General features: G+C 49.1%; 7 protein-coding genes across 7 annotated transcripts; 3 read left to right on the forward strand and 4 right to left on the reverse strand.

Annotated features, from left to right (window-relative positions):
• Window positions 1-17: 17 nt before the first annotated feature.
• Window positions 18-3,145, reverse strand: pbs2 (mitogen-activated protein kinase kinase PBS2). Its single transcript, XM_032083933.1, has 2 exons — window positions 920-3,145; window positions 18-849 (listed from the first exon to the last, which is right to left on the reverse strand). Exons 1-2 carry the CDS (start codon window positions 2,450-2,452, stop codon window positions 463-465), a joined length of 1,920 nt encoding a protein of 639 aa, XP_031934415.1. The 5' UTR covers window positions 2,453-3,145; the 3' UTR covers window positions 18-462.
• Window positions 3,146-5,932: 2,787 nt separating this feature from the next.
• BDV37DRAFT_292500 (Auxin Efflux Carrier superfamily) lies at window positions 5,933-8,618 on the forward strand. The gene is made up of 4 exons (XM_032089190.1): window positions 5,933-6,711; window positions 6,768-6,934; window positions 7,000-8,201; window positions 8,251-8,618. Exons 1-4 carry the CDS (start codon window positions 6,423-6,425, stop codon window positions 8,321-8,323), a joined length of 1,731 nt encoding a protein of 576 aa, XP_031934416.1. The 5' UTR covers window positions 5,933-6,422; the 3' UTR covers window positions 8,324-8,618.
• Window positions 8,619-8,637: 19 nt separating this feature from the next.
• On the reverse strand, window positions 8,638-10,842 carry BDV37DRAFT_289707 (multicopper oxidase-domain-containing protein; the record flags this gene model as incomplete). Its single annotated transcript, XM_032088532.1, has 7 exons — window positions 8,638-8,922; window positions 8,981-9,368; window positions 9,425-9,610; window positions 9,661-9,815; window positions 9,868-10,199; window positions 10,254-10,370; window positions 10,440-10,842. 7 exons carry the CDS (start codon window positions 10,840-10,842, stop codon window positions 8,638-8,640), a joined length of 1,866 nt encoding a protein of 621 aa, XP_031934417.1.
• A 690-nt stretch (window positions 10,843-11,532) lies between these two features.
• On the forward strand, window positions 11,533-14,069 carry BDV37DRAFT_70445 (nonhemolytic phospholipases C family protein). Its single transcript, XM_032091088.1, has 6 exons — window positions 11,533-11,957; window positions 12,023-12,105; window positions 12,174-12,949; window positions 13,003-13,113; window positions 13,173-13,375; window positions 13,438-14,069. The coding sequence occupies exons 1-6, from the start codon at window positions 11,835-11,837 to the stop codon at window positions 14,020-14,022; spliced, it is 1,881 nt and encodes a 626-aa protein (XP_031934418.1). The 5' UTR covers window positions 11,533-11,834; the 3' UTR covers window positions 14,023-14,069.
• A 1,824-nt stretch (window positions 14,070-15,893) lies between these two features.
• Window positions 15,894-18,305, forward strand: BDV37DRAFT_277178 (putative choline kinase; the record flags this gene model as incomplete). The annotated part of the gene is made up of 4 exons (XM_032085698.1): window positions 15,894-16,852; window positions 16,905-17,424; window positions 17,476-17,619; window positions 17,670-18,305. The coding sequence occupies 4 exons, from the start codon at window positions 15,894-15,896 to the stop codon at window positions 18,303-18,305; spliced, it is 2,259 nt and encodes a 752-aa protein (XP_031934419.1).
• Window positions 18,306-18,444: 139 nt separating this feature from the next.
• Window positions 18,445-19,890, reverse strand: BDV37DRAFT_70626 (putative 26S proteasome-associated ubiquitin C-terminal hydrolase). The gene is made up of 3 exons (XM_032091089.1): window positions 19,616-19,890; window positions 19,456-19,550; window positions 18,445-19,382 (listed from the first exon to the last, which is right to left on the reverse strand). The coding sequence occupies exons 1-3, from the start codon at window positions 19,655-19,657 to the stop codon at window positions 18,584-18,586; spliced, it is 936 nt and encodes a 311-aa protein (XP_031934420.1). The 5' UTR covers window positions 19,658-19,890; the 3' UTR covers window positions 18,445-18,583.
• Window position 19,891: 1 nt separating this feature from the next.
• Window positions 19,892-21,070, reverse strand: BDV37DRAFT_70670 (uncharacterized protein). The gene is made up of 3 exons (XM_032091090.1): window positions 20,916-21,070; window positions 20,475-20,860; window positions 19,892-20,418 (listed from the first exon to the last, which is right to left on the reverse strand). The coding sequence occupies exons 1-3, from the start codon at window positions 20,961-20,963 to the stop codon at window positions 20,016-20,018; spliced, it is 837 nt and encodes a 278-aa protein (XP_031934421.1). The 5' UTR covers window positions 20,964-21,070; the 3' UTR covers window positions 19,892-20,015.
• Between the last annotated feature and the right edge of the window lie 2,134 nt (window positions 21,071-23,204).

Genomic DNA, 23,204 nt, shown 5'->3' on the forward strand with positions numbered 1-23,204 from the left:
TATTTTATTTTTTTTTTTTTTAAAAAAAAGGGACCAAAACAACTGAGCATGGTTTTCCTTGTTGTACAATGCCAATTACATATCATCCGAGTCAGATAACTAGCACTGGTGGAGGATTGCTCCTAGATAGTCGTTATAATAAAAGTCATGGCGTTAAATCACGTCTTAATTCATAATACATGAGAAATTCCAAGATACTATGACGACATCACCAGAAAGAGTAAGTTCGTTCATACATGCTGCAAGCTCCCGCAAAGACAAAACCGAAGCTAATATAGGACCCATGTCGTCGCGCATGACCCTTACACCGGAAAGCTTTCGGCAAGAGGCGCCTGCGCCAGTAAGTCTTCAGCTTTGTGTGCACTTCCCATCCGCCGCTAACCCGGAACTCAAGGCAGCGGGGGATACATGCGTGCATATGCCAAAGTGGGGGGGGATTCTAAGCCTAAGTTCCGTGTTTCGTCAAGGCTGTACGGAAATTGATGAAGGATCATCAAGAAGAGGGCTGCCCGGAACAGCATCCAAGGCGACAGCATGTAGTGCCGGCTTATTGGAATCATTCAGGAGGCCATTGTTGCGACGCTCCAGCATCTCTTTAACCCAGTCGGCGACCTCCTTATCTTCAGTGACAGAGGAATGGGTAACTCGGGCCGAAGAGGCAGGCGTCGTATCATTACCGTTCGACTCCTCCGGTGGGCGCATAAGGGGCGCAATCCAGGGGTGCCGGAGTAACATACTGTACGAAGGACGATTCTTGGGGTTTTTGTCTAGACAAGCACGGACAAAGGAATGCGCTTCATCAGAATATCCGGAGTCCGGAAGTGTAGGTGGTTCCCCGTGAACAATAGCCTGCCCAAGAAGAGTTAACATTCAGAGGACCTTCGAATGGCAAGGACGAAACAGTAAAGTATATACTCACGTGCAATTGACTGAAGATATTGTTAAAGGTCTCAGGGGGATATGGATATCGGCCAATGGCACATTCAATGATGGTCAATCCTAAACTCCAAATGTCACTTTGAACACTGTAGGTCCCGCCACCGCTTGCTCCGGATTGCTGAACGCCACCGCCAGCAATGCGCTCCGGAGCCATGTAGCTCTGACAGCCAATGTTTGTCTTGGCAATACTGGCAACCAGATTTCCACTGACTCCGAAATCACATATCTTGATCTGCCCTCGCGAGTTGATGAGAATATTCGTGGGTTTAACGTCGCGATGGATGATGTTATGATCGTCTTTGAGTGTTTTCAGTCCCATGACAGTAGATAAGGCTATTTTACGGAGGATATTCTCCGGGACGCCATCCTTGTAGATCTTGTCAATCGACCCACCATCCATATACTCAACACAGATGTAGACTGCTCCCTCTTGGAAGAAGGCGCCGTAGAAATCGATGATGAAGGGCGAGACACAACGATGAAGGATTTCCAACTCCATGATAATTTGAGCGAACTTATTTTCATCTAGCTCCAAGCGGATCTCTTTCATGGCCATGATAACTCCAGTAAGATTATCCTCGGAAGCAGACGCTTCGGGCCCCGTCGGACGACTGACAATCCCTCTCAAACCCATGCCGGGTTTTCGCATATGCGGCCGACTATGTCGAACCTTGTATACTGTTCCATAGTTGCCCTTGCCCAATTCATCCAGACGATCAACTTCGTCCAGCGAAATGCTGAACTTATGCCCAGATGAGAACTCAATTCCGCCGCCATGCAGAATTGCCTTGTTTTTGAAGTTCAGCGTCCCCGACTTAGTGTCAATGAACTCGGAATATTTACTGAACGCAGTCTCGCCGGTTCCTTCGGTCCCGCTGGCAGGAGCCTGAGTTCCAGCAGTGCCATTGGTCCCGGTGGCATCGGATAGCTTGAGCCCAGGCTTCATCCGTTTCGCAGCAAGGCCACCCGGCTTCGGGGAATTAGGACTTGGTGATGAGCCGGGTATCGATGGAGACGACATCCAGTTTTTGGTATTCGGGCGAGCTACCGGGGGAAGTCGGCCGGCGAAAGCTCCCGCCAAAGGACCATTAACAACTGGGGGAGACTGTCCCCCTGGGCTCGACAAACCGGCTGGGGAGACACCTGGGCGGGGAGTTTTGGGTACGGTTCCAGTCGAAGCCGCATGGGGTAGGGTTGGGGGTGCGCCTTGCCGAGAAAGAGAGAAAGCCTTCATTTTCGCCAAAATATCCTGGTTTAAGCCCCCTTGCGACGCACCACTCATGGAGGCCTGCGGACGCGGAGGCGTTCCCGCACCTCGTCGAGCCGCACTAATCTGGCCCAGGTGTGTCGACGACGCGGTAATGCCGGGGATTTTATCGGTCGGGCGTAAAGAGGGCACTGACGCGGGGGGAGTGGTCACGGAAGGGGAGAGGTCATCGTCGGTCGTATCAGGCGTGTTGTCCAGGTCTCTCGAAGGTGAAACGCCCGCTACAGGGTTGATTTCGGATGCCATTGTGTTGGACTAGCGTACGAGAAAATCGGTAAATGAAATCAGGTCGCAATGTTCGAAATGCCGTCTCCAATGGCTTCAGGCGTTATCGCAAATTCACGCAATGTCAGTCATGAAAGGAGGTGACAAAATATGGTAACGGTCGGAATGCGTGAGGTAGACGAATTCAGTGCGTCTTTGCCGTGGATGGCCCGATCCCGAGGAGGAAAAGGTGATTTGATATCTAGTGGAAAGGCAGAAACGTTTCGCAGGACGGCTGGAGATGAAGGTTTGTTCTCAACGCGGGGCACGATTCAAGCCATTCCCGGAGGAGGAAGGATAGATAACGAACTCGTGTATACTGAAGCACAGCACCTAACCGTTCGAAAGAGAAAAGGAAGAAAGAAAAGAGAAAGGAGAAAAAACGGGGCTGCCAACAACTTCTTAGCTTGTCAGTAATCAAAAATAATATGAGAAAATAGAGGGCATAAATCAAGGATGGGAGCGACGAGTGCAAAATAGAGACTAGACTAGAGAGTGGGGAGCAAGAATACGGAGAAGTTCGAATGGCAGATGGGGATCTATCTGGTTTTGGCAGCGGAACATCAAGGGAATGAACATAAAAAAAAAAAAAATGAAATGAAATGAAAGAAAATGATAATAGAAAAGAAAAGAAAAGAAAATGGTATCTGACCTACGACAGTATAAGCGTACGGAGTAGTTTCCCACACTGTTCCAAGTTCCCTGCTTTTGTTTGCTGCTAAGGGACGTCGTCCAGCCAATGGACACAGGCAATATAGTGACTCGTAGTCCTATTACGCTTTTTGCCGTCGGCGAAGAGAATCCTTTTATTCCTTTCCTTTCTTTATTTCGTTACCTTCCCCAGTTCAGGTACTACCTCAGCTATCCACCTTACTAGGGTCTTTTATTTTGCCAATGATCGGCGGGCATGCCCGTGTAGTAAATTTTTAAACGGACGCACGCACTAAGAACGCAAAACGTCCACGGGTTCAACCTGTGGCAAGCAACTTTATGTCGGCCTGATCATGAGAAAATAAATTAATTTTTGCCACTTCGCACGCCCGTTAGTTCGCCGAGTGGATGTTGGCAGAGTATTTCGGGCAGGGCAGAACTTCATTTTACGCAATCTTTGATACAAGGCGGAAACTATCGAAGGCCAGTCGTTGGCTGATACGGAACGAGATTCAACAATCCCGTAGTAAATCAATGCACATCAAATATAATAGTCTCGGTGAACAAGCATGTGGCGAAGTTGGGCAGCGTTTCGAACAAAAAGATACCACAATATTTTCAGATCGCACCCCTTGTGTAACTGATGAGATTTACCCAACAGATCCCAAAAGTAAGACTTTTCTTTCCAAACCCCCACATCGTTGCCAACGTTCTCTGCCGAGAATGAGGTCATTGATTCAGCTCTTATATTGATGGTCTACTCTGTACATCGCATCGCATCCCGATCTTCTCTGCTAGTAGTCCATCACTTAAGTCGACACGGCTGTTCTGGCACATGTGGTCACTCAGGTACGTGCTGGCGGCCGAGTTGTAATTGGACGGGCCGCCATCAACCCAATGGGATTTGATACATTTCATGATTTAAGGTTGTGGGTTTCAACGTTTTCTGGATTAAACCCACTTTATATGTATTATATGTATGGATGAATATCCATATATACACAGATGTACATACATCATAATAAGAGAGGCATCCTGCACAGTACATTCTAATTATACTATATTACTACTAGTACTAGTAGCAGCATACCCTTTCTCATCCTCAGCATATCTGCTAACTTTCTCCCTGCAAACAGATAGTTATACTTGGTATTGAAATCATCAATTCTACTCCGTACGTTGCCTTCAATTCCTGCCCAAAATTGCCCCTTCCACATGTCGCGTTCCATGCTGTGTCATACTCCTTTCCTGGTTGATGACCACATTACCTGGCATCGATAGGAATTGTCAAACAGCAGCACTAATGACCGACAGTCCCAAATAGTTTCGTATAATAGTTTATTCTCCGTAGAGAACGACTGCCTAATATGACTCATTACAGTCCTGAACATGTGCAAACAATAAGACCTACACTTAGTGTGTCTCCTAGTGTTCTCCGTAAAGAGAATAACGCGCTGTATATTGAAGTAGACAGTCGGCCAATGTGCCAGCACAGCAACGCACAAAATTGACTCATCGAGTAGTCTAGAAGGTTTGATGTCGGACTTTGAACCGCCGTACTCCCGATTGTTGTCTCCATATCGGCGTTCCTAAACGACCATCCGACGCAAAATCCCCGCAATGGCCGAGAGTCTATTCGGCGAATTTCTAGGAGTATGATGGTCTCCCGAGAGACTTTGGTAATTTCTCCGAGCTAAAGGGGGGTTTCCACAAGCTTAGACTATTCCCGAGGCTTCTTTCGACGGCGAAAATGATCAGACCACAAGCGCTGCGAACTATGATATACAGGAATGTACGGTACTCTGGGGGGTTGTCGCCTGTCAAGATCCATGGGTAGTCCTACGGAGGCGAAAGGGAATGATATCCGTCCGTGGTTGAGACCGATTCTGTCGGCAAATCGCGCTATTCAGGTCAAATCGGAGCTAAGCCCTAATGTGTTGCCTGATATTGCGAACGACCCCGGTTGATTCCACAATCCTAAGTCAATCAAGCATCCAGTAAGCTACTGCAGTCCGCCAAATAAACATTTCTCTAGGTCAGCAGAAGTACGATATTTGTTGACGACGATCCCCGGGCTTTGATATGCCCACTGTGGCGTCATCGAGGCGGAGCAACTACGTTGAATGGTGTCATTTGTGGTAAGCTGGGGATGATTGGCGGAGAGCAAATGTTTCAGAACTGTGATCATCAAAAGTTGACTTCCATATCTTACTAGCTGCCACTGTGGAAAATTCCCAGCAGGCCAATTGGGGAACCATGGGACCAGGCGTGCGATAAGCCAAAAACCAATTGCTAACTGGCGGGAGTGGAGGAAGGATACATCACCTCATTTCATTTTGAACTCATAGAATACTAGTAATCGCTTCCCCTCGTGAATTTCGGCTTCGACAATTGCCGAGAACGAGTACGTCATTTACTGCGCAGTATAATGGTCAAGATGATGCGAGGTTTCTTTTCTTGCGTGATACCACTCTTGTTATGAGTCAATGAGCAACGTTGGTGAAATATAGATAAGGAGTTCCAAGAGTGGCTGACGCAAGGAAAGCTGGCAATGAAACAATCCCTCTTGGCGGTCGACCTCATTCTGGAATCAGATCGTGGCTGTGGTCTCTGGGAGGTCTTGGTGCCGAGACGGAGTGTTGGGTTGCTTCTCCTTTTGAGTACCTTGTGGCGCAGTCTACGGAAGTACCACATCCTGTGGGAGCAAAAGGGCAAACATACCTTACAGGGACCTTGGAAGCTGACACAACTTGACCAGTGCCTTTTGACGCAAAGGCAATGCTATCTGAATCCGAAAGGACAGAAATCAGGACGATGACGATGGATACTATCATGAAATACTCTGGTGGTCTTGGCGTGATTTGCCATGGCGTTCGATCGTCCCCGTTATCGCCCAATTAGAGCGGTGAATGGGGCATCGTTGTCGCCATGCTTATTCCGGGTGGAATCACCACTGTTGCAAGAAAAAAGGATCCCCCAGATTGCCAACATTACCACTCCCAGGCACAGACATCGTTTATCATTCTGCTAGGATTCTATTTTAGTAGCTCCAATATTCTTTCTCAGCATTCGACTCTTCCTGAGGTGATTTTCTCGCCTTGCCTCTCTCGGTTGGTTTCCTGAATTTTCGCCTTGAGCTCTCCGTCTCCCTTTGCCTAGAGCTGCAACCTTAAATTTTTAAACTACTCACTGGGCCAACTACCGAACCTTCCGTCTCTAGTACGTCACTCCAGACTCATCACGAACACTTCTCCGCTCACATTCGACACACCAGTTACCCCCGTATTGTTACCCCCGTTCGATGGCCATTTTTACTGCTCCCACGTCGTTTCAGAATGCTCAATCGCTCGTTCCTCGCCAGCTTTTGACCCAGCACCAGATAGGTGCCTCGCCGTCCATTCTCGGATATGTTGCTCCCCATTCCAGTCATCCCTCCTTCTCGCACTTGATTCTTCTGGTCTTCGAAGCGGTCCTACAAGTGATTTGTGTCAGCTTGCCTGGTTACATCGCCGCCAGACAAGGCCTATTCGACGCAGACGCCCAGAAATTGGTCGCCAACCTCAACGTCAACCTATTCACCCCGTGTCTGAGTACGTGTAGGATCCTTGTGGTGAACCGGCCTCGAACTAATTTTCCTGGATTGTAGTCTTCACGAAACTGGGATCCCAACTCACCGCAGAAAAGCTGATTGATCTAGCCATTATTCCGGTGATCTTTGTTGTCCAAACCTTGGTCTCTTATGTCTGCGCACTCACCGTATCGAAATGTTGTGGCTTCAAGAAACGACCGGCCAATTTTGTGACGGCCATGGCGGTACGTGATCAAGAATGCGAGTGATGTATGTACACAACCATCATGCTAACATCTTTTACTACCAGGTCTTTGGAAACTCAAATTCGCTTCCGATTTCCCTAGTCATGTCGCTCTCACAGACCTTGAAAGGCCTCCATTGGGATAGGGTACCCAACGATAATGACGATGAAGTGGCGGCGCGGGGGATTTTGTACCTGCTCATTTTTCAGCAGCTTGGCCAGCTCGTACGCTGGAGCTGGGGTTACCACGTTCTTCTTGCCCCCCGGGAGCGATATCTTGAGGGGGGAGAAAGGGAGCAGGGTACAACGAGTATCGAACAAGGCCAGGACCGATACAGCGATAACCCAGAGCAAGCGGATCCCGATGAACCTTTGATCAGAACCGCATCTTCTGATGGCTCCCGAACTGACTCAAATGACGAGTCTGAGGTATTCCGTTCCGGGGAGCAGACACCAGTATTGGTACGCGCCTACTCGTACACAAAGCTGTCTTCGCAGGATACCGACCACCCTGGCCTACTGGGTCCTCCTCCACAGGGACCATTCCTACCCCGGCAAAGCACCGAGGGTGATATTTTATGCTTTCCTAGCGTTGAAGCGTCAGGGGGCGATCCCGGAAAGGCCGGGCTCAGCTTCCGCGTTAGAACCTCCGTACGTCGTTTTGGTGGTCGCGTAACGAATACTTGGGAAAGACAGTCAGGAGCCTTGTTCCAACGCCTGCCAACATTCCTCCAGAAAGTACTATCGGGCATTATGAGTGGGACCCAGAGATTCTTCCGCGGCCTCTGGCAATTCATGAACCCGCCACTTTGGGCAATGCTTGTGTCTATCATCGTGGCATCCGTACCATCGCTCCAGCGCTTGTTCTTCGACGAGGGCACCTTCGTGCAGAATTCCGTGACGAGTGCAATCCAACAAAATGGCCAGGTTGCTGTGCCATTGATTCTTGTGGTCCTTGGCGCCAATCTGGAGCGCAATACTTTGCCTGAAGAAGCACAGCAGGATATGGAAAACCCTAAGGAGGAGAAGAAGCTGATCATTGCGTCTCTGGTGGCGCGTATGCTTCTTCCGACGCTGATCATGGCTCCAATGCTGGCCCTCCTGGCGAAATACGTCCCTATCAGCATTCTGGATGATCCGATCTTCGTCATCGTCTGTTTCCTTCTCACTGGCGCCCCGTCCGCGCTTCAGTTGGCTCAGATTTGCCAAATCAACAACGTATATGTGGGCGCTATGTCCAAATTGTTGTTCCAAAGCTACGTTGTTTGGTACGTCACCTTTAAGATTCACAATAGGAATATGTACTGATCTTTGCAGGATTCTTCCGTCTACTCTAATTCTTGTGATGTGTGCCATGGAAGTGGTGGAATGGGCTTCCGCCTCGTCCTAGGCGTATCTCTGCGCTACAAGATTGACTTTAATTGCTTCTACGACCAGGTGGCTGGCGTTCAAAATCCTTTTTGTTTTCTTACATTGTATTATTGGCGGGTTCATCTTGCTTTACTAGATTGGCGAAATCGGGTTCGAATGGGCGGGTAGGATACGTCGGGACGGGCATACCGGTTGCAGGGAGCATTCCTAATAGCATCGTTCAGCATTGAACGTTCACAAACATTTTCATGTTTAACTCTTAAATTGAACTATCTACAACACAACATTACAGTCTACCAGAGGAATTCACCGCATATCATACATCTTCAACCACTAGTACCTATTATCCTCCCCAACATCAATGACCATCGCCATCCCACTTGCCAAATGCCAAACAATATGACAGTGAAACAACCATACCCCTGGATTATCCGCCCGGAACCGCAAAACCGCATACCCCCGACTGGGAATATACACCGTATCCCGAAGCATTGCACGAGAGAGATCATACCCCGACTCGGACTCTAAACCCGGCGGAACCGCATCCACAAAAGGGTTGTACGAGCCCCATCCTATAGGCGCCTCATAGACCCTAAGGATATAAAAGTGATGACCGTGCTAAGACGTCGAATCAGTATACTTAGTAACAAAAATGAGGGTAAAGAGAAGAGCTCACCAAATGGAATGGATGCCCCCCCTCATCTAGATTATTCACCACCACATCAATCCATTCGGAATCAGGTACGGCGAACGAGAACTGGTTATCGTCCCATTTCTCACGCGGGAGGGTGTTTAGTGGCGTATCGGGTTGCGGACGCCATGAGGTGCGGTTGAAGAAGCCGTTCGGGATGTTGTGGTTTATACTTAGTTTTTGGATCTTGGTGTAGATTACCTGCGTTTGGGTGGGGGTTTCGGGGATGATCGAGAGGAGAGAGGTTTGTGAGGGCGTGTTTTGCAGGTCTAGGGTGTTTTTTGGGAGGGGTTGGGGAGATAATGGGATGTGGGAGGGTGTTATCGGGAATGTTTGGGTTGGGGTGAGGGCTATATTTGGGTAGTTGAAGCAGCTGAGTTTTTGTGTTGTTAGGATTGGTTTGTTTGAGATTGGGAGCGGTGGACGTACTCTTGGTCTAGGTGGATTGTTAGGGATGTGAGGTCTTCTTTCGAGGGTTGGAGGACAACATCCATGCGTTGGCCTGGGTAGAGGATTCCTGCTGATGGGGCTTCTTGGGGTTCGACGCTTGTGCTGTCTACTTGGATCAGGGTGAGGGGTTTATTTTCGAATGATAGGGTGAATCCTGCTAAGGAACTATGGGCGCGTTAGCTTTTGGTTACTTTGAAGTATGGCGGTGGTGGTACCCGGTGTTGACCACACGCAATCTATAGGCCGTGTCTATGTCTGATAGGTAGGAGAGGTTGGTATGTTGTTCAACACAATCTAGGGGTCGAGCAGGTACGGCCATAGAGCAGTCGAAGCTGCCCGCCCCGTTGATTAACAATGAGTCAGGCACTGGCTACACTGCATTAGTGCTGATTTGCATGATAACATGAGTGCTGAGAACATACCTCATTTCCGAAAGACGCGATGCTCATGTACCAGGCCAAGACCTGATCACCAGGCTGATGGTACCAATCTCCGATCAGGAGTAGAAACTCTCTTTCGTAACCGTACTGCAGGGACTCGGCGCTGTCACGGGCCATGAGTCCGCGAACAGTAGGCCGGGAAGAAGGTGCATGTACAACAAAGCCACCGTATAGGCCATCCGCCCTCGAAGTTCCGGTATGACCATGGTACCAAAAGGTGCCACTTTGGTCATTGGGAACAGTCAAGTTGTACACGAAGGTAGATCCAGGTGGAATGACATTTTGTGTCACTCCGGGAACACCATCCATTGTATCTAGAACGTCAGTCCAATGATCGTCCTAGGCATATATTGAGGATAATAACCTACTATGAACGTGAATTCCATGCCAGTGGATAGAGATTGGTTCCTCTTGCAGTGCATTTGCGACATTGATTATAAGGGTATCGCCAGAACGGGTCTCAATAGTCGGACCCGGGAAGATACCTATTCTTCGTACTGTGATTAGCATACGTCCTCTACTTCAGCTGATTTTCAATGGAACCAAGATCTTACCGTTGACAAGGTAAACCTGCTTCAACACCCCATCTGGTCGAAGGTAATCAGCAGTGACCACCCAGTCAAGATGTTGTGTTACTGGTCCCCGATATACATGGTCCTCTGGATGAAGCTCTATGCTCGGGCGAGCTGAGTCAGGGTTGTGCACTTGGGAGTGTAGCGTTTCGCCATGGTGAACTTTAGGGGAGGATAGTACGGAGCGCAATGGATCTAGTGTGGTGAACTGTTGGAGAAAGAGCAATGCAGTAAGGACGCATAAAACCAGCGGACAAATCACAATGCTGCAAGGCCAATATCTTGTTGTTCTTCCGGCAGACGTATTTTGAGGGCCAGCGTCCGATTCATTCCGTTCTGTGATCTTCGGGTTTCTCGATTTTCGGCGACTGGGTTTTCCCTCCATTGTCTGCTTAGTACTTTTTCATCTGGGTCACTTGGCTTCCGAATAGCATTTTCTTAAATGGTCAGCACATTATATTGCATGGTTCGCTTCTAATAGTGGGGAAAGTGAAGGGAACGTTACATGGGACATGTAGATCGCTCATATAATCTGTGCGGAGTATGCATGTAGTACAGATCGTGACACACCAAGAAATTAATAGAAACAAGAAAGTTCAAGTATCGGATGTTTGATGGAGAGAAATTGGCAACAGCTGCCGATGACCCCGCTGGGTAATATAATTCTTCTTCATTATTTGTCTAGAAGTTCGTTTTCGGCGTATTGTCCCCTCACCATCCCAACTGTTCGATTCAAATGCATGAGAGATCACTGTGCTGATACGTTAACTTGAAATATAATCGTCCTTTGCTACTTGGCCAAATAGTATTATGGTTTCGTCCTCGACTCAGCATTCGTTAGATCTGTATTGCTTGTCAATTGACAGATGACGCGGAAAGCGTTGGGGGTCAAGGAAATAGATCGTCAGGCACTAAACCTCGCGGCAAATTAAATTGTTTTGACATCTCTTGCGGGTGGCCCCATCGTACTCCATTGGTTGATGCTCAATCATCCAACCGAATGCAACACGTGCCTATCTCGATGTTCTAACCGAGGAGGCCAACAAGTACTAAACAGCAACTCCGCATCATCTTGCATTCCCATTGCAACTGTGCCACGGTCTAGTCGAAAAGCTTGGATATTGGTTGGCTTATGATCTTCCCCCATCGTGAAACTTACCAATAGCGATTATGCGGCATCTCAATGGCTCGTCAAATCCGATCTACAATGTGCATCACGTTTCCTCTGATTGTTGCCTTGACTAATGCTGCAAGGGTTTGTTGCATCGGCACGAGCCGACAGATGCGTATGTAACCTCCAAAGGTATATCTATCAGTCATTACCAAGATGCTGTTGAGTCGACGCCTTTCTGCTCGTGTTCAAGATAGCACACCACTATGTCGATGCTCTTGGGTGTGACCTTGGCCATGCTCCTTGGGAGCAGGCCTGCTCGTGCTGGTTCCTTGAAAGACATTGACCATGTGATTATCTTTATGCAAGAGAACCGAAGCTGGAATAACGTATGTGCTGTTGAGCCTCTAAAATGTGCGCCCGCTGGTCCATTGACTAATTTCTCGCATTGCAGTACTTTGGAACTATGGCAGGCGTTCGAGGGTTCAATGACCCCAATGTACAAGTGAATGATGATGGATTATCCGTCTGGCATCAGTTAGTTTTGAGAACACTTGGGCAATTCAAGCTACAGATTATGGCTAACTCACTTGTTACGTTTATAGAAAGGTGGACCCCTCAATGTCCGAAGATGCAAAGACCCTTCTCCCGTGGTATCTGGGATACAAAGGTGGAGACTGGAATGATGCCATTCAATGTATGGTAGCAGGAAGCAACGGCTATGAGGACAACCAAGCATCCCTCAACCACGACTTGAACAACAACTGGGCGCGGAACAACACCCCTTGGAGCTGGGGTTATCTTAAACGAAATGATATTCCGGTACAATTTGCCATTGCGGAAGGTTGGACTGCTGGAGATATGTACCAAGAGTCGCAGATCACATCTACTAACCCCAATCGCGTGACCCTGGTGAGCGGCTCTGTGAATATCCCGGGAAGCCCCCAGACGTCGGACCAAGGCGGCCCTTATATAGACAATAACGAAACGCCTGGGTGCGATACGGACAACATCAACTGCTATCCTCTTAAATGGAAAACCATCTTTGAGGTTTACGAAGACGCTGGGGTCTCGTGGCAAGTGTACCAGGAGAAGAATAACTTTGATGACAACCCTTTGGCTTGGTTCGAACAGTACCAGAATGCATCTGCATCATCCCCTCTAGCCAAGAAGGGCCTGTCATACCTGGGTCTCGACGCATTTTACAAGGCTGCCGCTAATGGAAGTCTCCCGGAGGTCAGCTTCATCGTCGGTCCAGCCGAATTATCAGAACATCCACCCTATATGCCAAAGGACGGTGCATGGCTTCAGAAAAAGGTGGTGGACGCCGTGACGAAAAGTCCCAAATACTCGTCAACTCTGTTAATTATTAGCTATGATGGTAAGGATGTCCTATTGCATGGGTATGTTCACGATTCGACTGACGGCTTTTAGAAACGGGTGGTTTTGGGGACCACGTTGTCCCTTTCCACTCCCCTGAGGATACTCCAGGCGACTGGATGACAGACCCTTACGGGAAGTTTGGAAAGATTTATGTTGGACCAGGTGAGTTCTGTAGTTCTGGCAAAGAGATGACCAGCATGCTGATACCAGGTCGCTTATAGGCTTGAGAGTTCCTTTCTATCTGATTTCTCCCTGGACACGGGGTGGCCGCGTTTTCACAGAGCACGCGGATCATAACTCACAGATCCTTTTCATTGAGCAATGGTTAAAGGCCAGAGGATATGAAAACGTTGAAACACCGGAAATGGTGCAGTGGCGCCGAGAGCACATGTCAGACCTCGTGAGCGCGTTGGACCTGGACCATGTATGTTGTAGAGAGCTCCCATTGTATGTTAACATGATGTGGTCTAACGCTTCTTCTGTCAGCCTGATACCAGCCTGCCCACATTGCCGGACGCAGAGGAGCCAGCCACGCTCCTGGGTAAGTACGTTGGCTCGTCCAACTGCCAAGCTAGTCATCCAACCCAGAGACCACCAGTACCGTATGGCCAGCAAAGCAACGTCACCGATGCCCTGTGGTTCGAGGAAGGGTACAAAGAGGTAGTGGGTTACCTAACGGAAGGTCGCTATTTGGTCTTCGAGAAATCTGGCCATGCGCTCACTAATGCGGGCAATGCCACCCAAATTAGTAGCAGCCCCACAGGCTCGGGCTACAAGGATAAGAAACAACGATGGGTGATTCATTACTCCGGTGGTGAACAGAGCGGGGTGTTTCACATCTCTAGTGCCCTCGACGGTAAATGGCTCGGGCCAAAAGGCACACTATTGTCTAGCGAGCAGGGTAGCCAGGCGGCGGACGTGAAGATTACTTTTGCTGGGAATGGCCAGGGGTATACATTGCAGTACGCTGATTCGACGCCCATCGAGATAGACAGCAAAGGAGCATTGGCTCTGCGGAGACGCGAAGCATCTGAGGGGAGCTATACGGTTTGGAGTGTAAGCTATCATTAGGCTCTGCCAGGACGGCGAGGGGTGGCGACAGATCCCAGCGTGATAATCAGTATCGGAGATAGCGAAGGTGTTATTATTAAGTGATGAAGCTTAGTTAACTAGTGTTAGTATACAGTAAGTGGTACTTGGCATATGTCTGTAACCGCCTGAAGCTGCACGTATCGCCCTTCGGCACGTGCATGGGAATGTGCATGACTGTGTGATGTTTAGTATTTGAACACTATCCAAAGACAAATTAACTGCGTTATACGCTTGAAGACGAATGGTGTCATTTTCGACTGGTGTTCTTGGCATTCTGCAAGGCAAACGTGCCTCAGGCGGCCGGGTCAGTGACCATCTTCCCCTCCTTTAAGAAGACGGAGCCCTTCCCCTCTTTCTTCCAACTTCCTTCCAAACCTTTTCTACTACTAGAGCCACACATCGATGCGCCAAGGATAACTCCAGATGAAGCAGTGCCCTTGCAACCTTTGGTCAATTATGGCACGATTAATTGTTCTCCCTATGCGACAATTCTCCGTATGTATTGCTGGTGACAGCATGGGGAATGACACAGTATGGTTCTTGATAGGTAGCCAGGCATCGTGTACGATGATGGCCACGACCACGATAGAAGTATTTGCTAATGAATGATCTGTGTTGATATTACTTTACACCACTACATAGCTTTTCTCTTCCCATGCGACTACTGCAGCGTACCTGAAACCATACTTCCGAGCAGTGGGGACCCTATGCGACAAACTTCCAGATATACTACTCCCCGGTCGGCTTATCTCGTTCAGTCTAGAGTACGGTTATCGCCGACTGGCTGCGACCTTATTACTCTTAGGGCACAAGCTTAATCACAGACCCCTTGGCCTGGGAGACAAGCAAACATAACGACCATCTTCGACGTCATGTTTTGGTGTTTGCCTCCATTGGGACACAATATTAATAACATCATAACATATACTTATGGACATGGTATATGGTACTTATTTCTGGCGATTGAGGTCCTCTCTTAAGATGCTGCCTGAGAAAATGCGGTGGGACATGTCACCTGAGGCACTAGTCCGTCCGCAGCAGTGCAGCACATGTCCCGTTCCCTTTTCTCATTCCTTCACTTGATAAGCCTTCTTTTTTTTAATCTTTCTTTTTTCGCCACTCATTCTTAGCCTGCGTCGTCATTGTATCTTCTGTTTCCTCCTCCTTCGTATCGACTGGCTTTTGGTTTAATGCAACCTGTTGATTCATCGACATCACCGCCATCTCAGTTTTTATTCTTATCGCAAGTGGAAACTGTTGAGACAGAATCGCCGAGCGTTGGTTCATCCTATCGGGGACCCCACTTGGCGAACTAATCCACAATCTTTTTAGGGGTCCTCCTTCGCTCTCCCTCCACGTCGTCGAATCCGCAAGTTACCCAGTCTTTCTTCGCATTTCTATCTCTCGTGACCTTGACTGGCCCGAGTGTACCCCGTGGGCCACTCCAGGGAACCATACATATATAGCCGAAGTGTGACCAGCTTCCCCTCTCTGGGTGTGAAGCTTGGACTGCTCTCTGTCTCAGGGCCCGATCTGTTGGCTCGAACTGTCGCGTGTCCGTGGATATGCCTTCCTTCACCGACCACAACGGGGACTCTGGTCCTGACATTGAAGGTAGGCAGAAGGTTTTTTAACTTTGTGGTTACCGTTCCTTTTCCAACGTCCGATTGTAGTAGTAAAATTTCCCGAGGTTCTGCTCTCGGATCAGATGATCTCATGCCCACTGCGACTCAACAATTTCGCCTATTGCTTAAGCACCTGCTTTTGTACTTTCTATCTAGGGCTTATAATATCCTTCTCCCTTGCGTCCTCTCTTCTTCCCTTGCATGCCGCAGCCTTCTTGAACATTGATGGATTCTAATCAATCTTCAAAAGGATTTCAACCGATTCACGGTACCGGTCTTAGCATCGCCTCGCAGCAGAAGGCCCGTCACGCAAACGGTAATGCGAACACCGCAATTGCGCCCGACTCTAGAAAACAACATCCTGCCATAAGCAAAAAGGCAACCGCACGCCCGCCACTCAATCCCACAGCGCCATTAAGCAGTCAATCTAGTGCCATAACCGAGTCAGGAACGCGGGATGAACAAGAAATGCAGAACGGCGACGAAGATCCGCAGAATGTCCTTTTTCACCAAGTCTTGGAATGGCTTCAGCGTGAAAAATCAAAGCGAAAAACTCCCAAAGTAAAAGCGCATACACAACCAGATGGTTCAGGTAGTGATGGGGATGACGAGGATGATGAAGACGCTATCAATGGGGATGGCACCCACTCGGAGAGGACATCTTCCCATGAGGCCGACAATGTATTTGCCTTAGACAAGCTGGAGAAGATCCTCATCCAGTACGCCGCTTCACGCAGTGACGGCGCTGCGCCTGTTTACCCCATTCGGCGGTCAACCCGCCGGCGTCACGTAAAGGGCCTACGGAGGGGTTCGGCCTCCGAATCTGATTACCTAGATGTTGACTCAGCTGCTCCCAGTGTTGATGCGACTTTAGACAACTCTAAGACACTCGCGTACAGCGGGGGTGGTGCGGAGGATGATGAGAATGAAGAAGGTGCAAATGCCAGGCGGGCCCTGGATCGGGAGGCTTGGTTTGTATTCAAGAGTGAGATCATGCGTATCACTCACACACTACAACTCAAAGGGTGGCGGAAACTACCAATGGAACTCGCCGGAGATGTAGGCGTAGTTCGACTGAGCGGTGCGCTAACCAACGCTGTGTATGTGGTCACGCCGCCTCAGAATATTCCACCCCCCAGGGCCGAGGATGGCTCCTACAGCCTTGTACCCAGGAAACCCCCACCGTAAGTACTATGGCCGTACCTTCGAAAAAGGCTCGATTTAACTTGCAACTAGGAAGCTGCTCCTGCGCATTTACGGGCCCCAGGTGGATCACCTCATCGACCGAGAAACTGAATTACAGATCCTACGTCGTCTGGGGCGCAAGCACATCGGGCCCCGAGTGCTGGGAACTTTCAATAACGGCCGCTTCGAGGAGTTCTTCGAGGCCCGTCCTTTGACTCCGAAAGAGCTGCGCGATCCCGGGACAATGAAGCAAATCGCAAAGCGCATGAGAGAGCTGCATGAGGGTATTGAATTACTTGATAACGAGAGGGAGGGGGGCCCGATGGTATTTAAGAACTGGGACAAATGGGTGGACCGCTGCGAACAAGTCACCAACTGGTTGGATAAGGAAATCCAGTCCAAGCACAATGATATTAAAGCGGTGGCAGAACCTTGGCGACGCCGAGGCTTTGTTTGCGGTGTTTCGTGGCCAACATTCAGGAAAGCCGTCGACAACTACCGAAACCACCTTATAAACGGCTATGGGGGCATGCAGGAGATCAAGCGGCAACTTGTTTTTGCCCATAATGATGTGAGTTTCGTCTTCCCCCGGAGATTATATACACCAGGGCTAACTATGCAGACTCAATATGGTAATCTTCTTCGAATGGAACCCAGCTCTGAGTCGCCACTCCTTCGACCAGAAAATGAGCATAAGCAGCTAGTTGTCATTGATTTCGAGTATGCTTCCGCGAATCTCCCTGGGTTTGAGTTCGCAAACCATTTCGTAAGTCCTTTCGTGCTGCAGAAATTGTTTCTCTCTTGCTGACCAGATAGACTGAATGGTGTTACAATTATCACGACCCAGACAGATCCTGGGCATGCAACAACAAAGACTTCCCCACCCTGGAGCAGCAACATCGCTTTATCAGTGCCTACTTAACACATCGACCTGGCTTAGGCGTGCGGTCATCTCCATCTATAACCCCACTCATGCAAGCAGGAGAACTTTCTAATATCACCTCACTCGCTCCTTTAGACCTTGATGCGGGACCCGATGTGGATCAACAGAGCTTGGTAGATGTTGAAAAAGCCCAGGAGGACCGGACGGAAGCGGAAATCCGTTCACTGATCAAGCAGGCTCGGCTCTGGCGCGTGTTCAACTCAGCGCAGTGGGTAGCATGGGGAATAGTACAAGCGAAGGTACCCGGAATGGAAGAGGGCATCGCAGCCGATGCCGCAGCAAATGGCCATCGTAACGGCACCAATGGCACAGAGTCCGAGGGGACACCTTCAACAACCCCTCCACCGGATACTGACGTGGAGGAAACAGACGAATTTGATTACCTTGCCTATGCGCAAGACCGGGCCATGTTCTTCTGGGCAGATTTGTTGTCATTAAACCTCGTTCGAGAGGAGGAGTTGCCCGCAGATTTGGTTCAACACATCAAACCCCGCATTATCGACTACTAATATGGCCTGTGACAATCAAAGCAGGCACTTCCTAATTACTGGTGACCAAACTGTCTTCAACATTTCGGCAGTGCGGCGTTATTGATATGACTCACGATGTACTTACATACACTAGCTTTATGACAGCATTACGGGTTATGCCATGAATACCAACAATTTGATATTGCCTGACCGTTACCATCGTGTACATCCAGTATATCATGTAAAGCAGATCATCAAGTCTAGAACCACCAAGGGCGTAACAGCTAAGAAAGAAAGAGAACGATAGACAAATCGAATCACCTTCTCAACCTCCTCTCTGTCTCCCCCTTCGCCTTCTGAACCCACTCATCAAACTTCCCCTCCTTCTCCTTCATCCCAACAACCCCCTTCATAACCTCCCCAATAAACCCAACAAAATTCGACCTCCGCAGGGTATTCTCCCAATCCCAGGCCCGCCTCTTCCTCTGCTCCCTCTCCAACATCTCCACATCCCCAATCTCCCTCGCCCTCGCCCTCAAATCCCTCACAACAGCCATGAGATTAAACCTCGTCTCCCCCTCCGGATACCTCGCAATCCTTCTCTGCAAAACCCCAATCACCTTCTCAGGAAACCCCTCCGCATCACACTCCCCATGACTAATCGGATACGGCTGCAACCCATCCAACTCATACAACGTCCCATTCACCGCCGTATACCCGATAAAATGATACACATCGCCCTCCTCATCTCTCGCGGTGCGCACCGTCTCATCGACAAACGGACTCGCCCGCGCAAACGCATTATGCGCCGTGCGCACCGTCTCGGAGTTCGAGAGCGCCTCGCCACGCAGGTCAGCCGGGAACCCCGTTGTGAAGTCCTTGAAGGAGCGGAGTTCGTCTCCGATATCGATGGGGTAGGGCGTTGATGACGCGCTGTCTTGGTTGAGGATCACGGAGAGGATGGCTTGCGTGCCGCATGCGTTTTGGATCGTCTGCGCCGCGAAGAAGAGGTTCTCCGGGGCGGTTTTGTCGTATGTTCCGTCTATGGGGGCTTCGGGGGTTGTCGGGGTTTGGTCGCGGAGATATTTGAAGAGGAAGATTACGCCGTAGACGGGGCTTTTTTTTTCATTTTGTATGTCTTGTTAGTTACGGGTGGATTTGGGGGGGAGGTGTGGTGGGAGGTATGCACCTTAGTGAGCGGATCGTGTCGGCATCTAGCGAGATGAGTTCTTCGAATTGAACCCCTTTGACGCCTAGGTTTTCGATGAGGGAGGTGAAGACGCCCTGGGTTTTTTTTAGAGGTGGTTCGTTAGTCTTGGTGTTGTTGAGTGGTGGGTGGGTGTGCGTACTTCGTCTGATTCGATTGTGCTCCAGCCGCCTGCGTCGGCCATTTTTATTGAGTCTTGAGGGTTGGGTTCATGTACTGTGTTTAGTGTGAAGTGTGAAGTGTCTAATGCGCAATGCAGGAGAAGTATGCCAATGATGTGGTATATGTTGTTGGATGGAGCTTTTCAAACTGCTGATGACGATATCACGGTTTGGGTGGTGGGTGTTTGTTTCATATGCAAACAAGCTCTGCGGAGCGTTTTCTTAGTAAGAGGGCCAGGGCCAAGTGGTGCCTGAGGCGACATGTAATGTTATTCTTCTTTCATTCGCGTTTTAACTTCGGGGTATTACTAGCAATAGGGGTATATATCATAAATATGTACATGAATGGTATTACACGTCAAACATAACAAATCATGAAAGTTATGCAAGCTCGACTTGGAACGAACGCTCGACCTTCATGCCCTGGTACAACGGTGTGATGCTCTCTGTACTGACATTCTGCATCGACGGCTGACGACCGGTAATGGTTGTAGACATGCTGTGATATCCGCCGGCCGTGTCCGCCCAGTGATGTTTGTCACTGTTATTCGCAACGCTGGATAATGGATAGCTGTTTTCAGTGGGCCGCTTGCGGCTGCGAGAGCCGGAAGTCGTGTCGCGCAGGACACGGAAGATTGGGCGAAGGGTCGCAAGAGAGCTGGCGGTGATACCCACGCCGGTCTCGATATTCGAGCAAATGGACACTGCATGGGTGGCGTGTAAGAAGTCTGCATGCTTATAGGCGGATAGGTATGGTATGCGGACGATGACGGTAGCACCGGCACTGTTTGTAGGGTTAGAGGAAAGTTCATAGTGATAGCCTTGGCCGGGAATACTAACATGCAGCCCAAGCCCATGATTCCCGCCAGGGCAATCTTCGTCCGCCTATTCATTTGCAGATTCCAAATTATGAAGCATGGTAACAGCCCGAGAATAAAATCGGCAATCGCTGCCACAACGCTAGCTGTATATGCAATCCCCACCAATGCATTGGGGTCGATACATGTACCACTTTTCGTTAAGCGATTCCAGAAATAGTCGACCGGTGTACACTCGAAAATGCTGACCAAGAGAAACATCGCCCCGACAAGGACCGTCAATGCGCTAATAGTGTACAGGATCGCAGCGTGAATTTTGTTGGGAGTAATACGAAGAAGGGTCATGGCGATGGAGACCTTTGCGACAATGGCAGTGACTAGGTAGAAATTTTGCCCGAGCCACCAGTACTACATGGGATGTTAGACCATATCGGGGATGAGGAGCCGATCAATAGAAACGCACCAGCAAAGCGTATCGAAGGTAGCCCGGTTTGTCTATAAACCAGGTCATCTGTTGCCCGAACCCGTACTTAGCACCAGCGAAAGTGCAGATGGCAAACGCCAAGTTGAAGATCTAGAAGTGTTGACACTGTTAGTCACGATCCATGCTCGGATAATACCACCAGACGTACCATGGCCACCACCATTGTGGCATCATCTTTTCCGAACGCCCGCACAACACGTAACCGCACAAAACACCTCAGGCACATCGATATTAGAGATATGCCCATGGACACCGCAGTGGCGATGATGATCGATTTGCTACGGTAGTTCATCTTGACGATATGGTGGCGTCTTGACTTGAACGATGAGACACCAGGAAGGGGCTTTTCCTTGCCCACGTCTTATACTCGCATGGGCCAACGACAAAAATGCGACCCACAGAGATTTCGGAAGATAGTGTGGTGGAGCGTCGGCCTTGAATGAGGCTGCCGTTCAGTATAAGAAACGAAGGTCTGAACAGCAATGACCCTGACTCAGCCCTGGGGTTGAAACTCAGTCAAGCTCGATGCAGGAGCAAAGCAAGAAGGCAGTTTAACCCCCATGTGGGCAGAGACAAGTAACTATAAAGTGGGAAAGGGCGCAACTTCCCTATTACCGGGGTCCTGTATAATGATCTGCAGGTAGCTAAGGTTTTTCTGGACCTGCCTGGTAATTGGGTTTGGTGGGCTCCATGCCTAGGGTTCAATTATGAACCATGGTTTGGCACAGCTATTAGCGGATATCTCAGGCATAAACCACTAGTCAGTGGTTCGGCAGAAAATACCACCAGCATTGAAACTCAATCAAGACAACTGATACAGATGTGGAGCACAGTGTGTGCTGGTAGACAGCAAAATCGGAGAAGTTCCGCCACCACGGATGAGTGACAGGCAGTTACAAGGCATGGTTAATTTGACATTCCATGCAACATATGGAAATCAGTATGCCAAGTGACTGCTTTTTGGTCTGCAATAGAAGGCAAGCTGTATTAGTCATTAATGACTTCAAATATGAGGACATGAAAAGCTTAGTACCTACTAATTATCATATAGTGAGCGCACATGCCGGAAAGCCATGCAAAGATCCGCGTCCGGCCTCCACCTGCCCGGAATATCAAGGAACTAGGGCCGCAGATCCCCCTTTTTGGTTTTTGGAGCACGAATAGCACGAACCAGATGGAGACAGTACCCCTTATGTGTTGCGGGATATAACAACCGATCAAGAACGTGCACGATACCCAAAAAAGTGACTTACGTTATAAGATCGGCCGCTATCGAAAGTCAGTGAGAAAGTGACTGGTGATGTAATGTGGTGGTTCATTTTGCCTTTGCCTGGAAAATAGGGTATGGCTCACGTGGCTATGACGCTAACTGCCAATAGTCTAGTCTAGAACCGGGGCAAGGGAAGGTCACATGTACCCCATGGTTCAAGTGAGCATATGGGCAGAAGTGCTCAATTTGATTGATTACCAACGATTAACGCTACCAATTCCATAGTGGAAGCGGCAGAACATAACTACATCCAACTGCCGAATGTTCCGGTTTTCGCTTCATGACATCTCCTGAGTGGATACAGTTTCCATCTTTTCAATTCTCCCTCATTTTCACATCTCCGCAGCCGCGCAATCTACTCCTCAGGGTCCTACTATTCTGTGTCGATCGGGCTCTCGACGAACCCCTTGTACTACATGAACGCAACTGTTCTGTTGGGACAGCAATGTCACCCAACGAAACCTCAAGCACGTTGCCATCTAGATTATGGCAGTACTGCTAGCCGTCCGACCGAGATTCACACTCCACAAAGGCTCAATTTCGAGATGACTCTGTCGTCAATATGCTATGTCGATAATATTTCGAGCTTAAATTGTGCAGATAATATGCTTCAGTGTGCATAGACGAGTTCAAGGGATTTCTAGGCCACAGGCCATACCTTGAGAAGTGAAAGCAAGTGGATTATTGTTATGAATGGGACAAGATATGCTTCTAAGATATCTAGTCCTTCAAGAACACATAGACGATCCAGCCAGATGGCCTACATTTCCACCTATAGAGCATAGGCTCCTTCTGCTGGTCACTTGAAGCTTGTCTGTGGACGATTAAGTGGCTATTTCGGTGCGTGTGTGTCTGATTAACGATAAAGTGAATCATTTATATACCCTATTGCACACACTGGGTCCTTACGCTGTTTTCATATACCCGCCACTTTTCAGATATTGCCCTCCCTCGAACTAAACGTTGGAGCAAATATCGAGAAATCTTATGAGGATGTG

The sequence above is a fragment of the Aspergillus pseudonomiae genome (genome assembly GCF_009193645.1).
Source record: "Aspergillus pseudonomiae strain CBS 119388 unplaced genomic scaffold BDV37scaffold_183, whole genome shotgun sequence".
Classification (NCBI taxonomy): domain Eukaryota; kingdom Fungi; phylum Ascomycota; class Eurotiomycetes; order Eurotiales; family Aspergillaceae; genus Aspergillus; species Aspergillus pseudonomiae.

What these genes read in the sequence shown, in the direction of transcription:
- pbs2 (XM_032083933.1), bottom strand. Translation starts at nt 2,452, where the DNA reads ATGGCATCCGAAATCAACCCTGTAGCGGGCGTTTCACCTTCGAGAGAC. An exon ending in ATATCTTCAGTCAATTGCAC is followed by an intron (nt 850 to 919) that starts GTGAGTATATAC and finishes CTTCTTGGGCAG; the next exon opens with GCTATTGTTCACGGGGAACC.
- BDV37DRAFT_292500 (XM_032089190.1), top strand. Translation starts at nt 6,423, where the DNA reads ATGGCCATTTTTACTGCTCCCACGTCGTTTCAGAATGCTCAATCGCTC. An exon ending in ATTTTGTGACGGCCATGGCG is followed by an intron (nt 6,935 to 6,999) that starts GTACGTGATCAA and finishes TTTTACTACCAG; the next exon opens with GTCTTTGGAAACTCAAATTC. An exon ending in TTCCAAAGCTACGTTGTTTG is followed by an intron (nt 8,202 to 8,250) that starts GTACGTCACCTT and finishes TGATCTTTGCAG; the next exon opens with GATTCTTCCGTCTACTCTAA.
- BDV37DRAFT_70445 (XM_032091088.1), top strand. Translation starts at nt 11,835, where the DNA reads ATGTCGATGCTCTTGGGTGTGACCTTGGCCATGCTCCTTGGGAGCAGG. An exon ending in GGATTATCCGTCTGGCATCA is followed by an intron (nt 12,106 to 12,173) that starts GTTAGTTTTGAG and finishes TTACGTTTATAG; the next exon opens with AAAGGTGGACCCCTCAATGT. An exon ending in AAAGATTTATGTTGGACCAG is followed by an intron (nt 13,114 to 13,172) that starts GTGAGTTCTGTA and finishes GGTCGCTTATAG; the next exon opens with GCTTGAGAGTTCCTTTCTAT.
- BDV37DRAFT_70626 (XM_032091089.1), bottom strand. Translation starts at nt 19,657, where the DNA reads ATGGCCGACGCAGGCGGCTGGAGCACAATCGAATCAGACGAA. An exon ending in GCACAATCGAATCAGACGAA is followed by an intron (nt 19,551 to 19,615) that starts GTACGCACACCC and finishes AAAAAAACCCAG; the next exon opens with GGCGTCTTCACCTCCCTCAT. An exon ending in GACACGATCCGCTCACTAAG is followed by an intron (nt 19,383 to 19,455) that starts GTGCATACCTCC and finishes TGAAAAAAAAAG; the next exon opens with CCCCGTCTACGGCGTAATCT.
- BDV37DRAFT_70670 (XM_032091090.1), bottom strand. Translation starts at nt 20,963, where the DNA reads ATGACCTGGTTTATAGACAAACCGGGCTACCTTCGATACGCTTTGCTG. An exon ending in ACCTTCGATACGCTTTGCTG is followed by an intron (nt 20,861 to 20,915) that starts GTGCGTTTCTAT and finishes CATCCCATGTAG; the next exon opens with TACTGGTGGCTCGGGCAAAA. An exon ending in ATCATGGGCTTGGGCTGCAT is followed by an intron (nt 20,419 to 20,474) that starts GTTAGTATTCCC and finishes CCCTACAAACAG; the next exon opens with TGCCGGTGCTACCGTCATCG.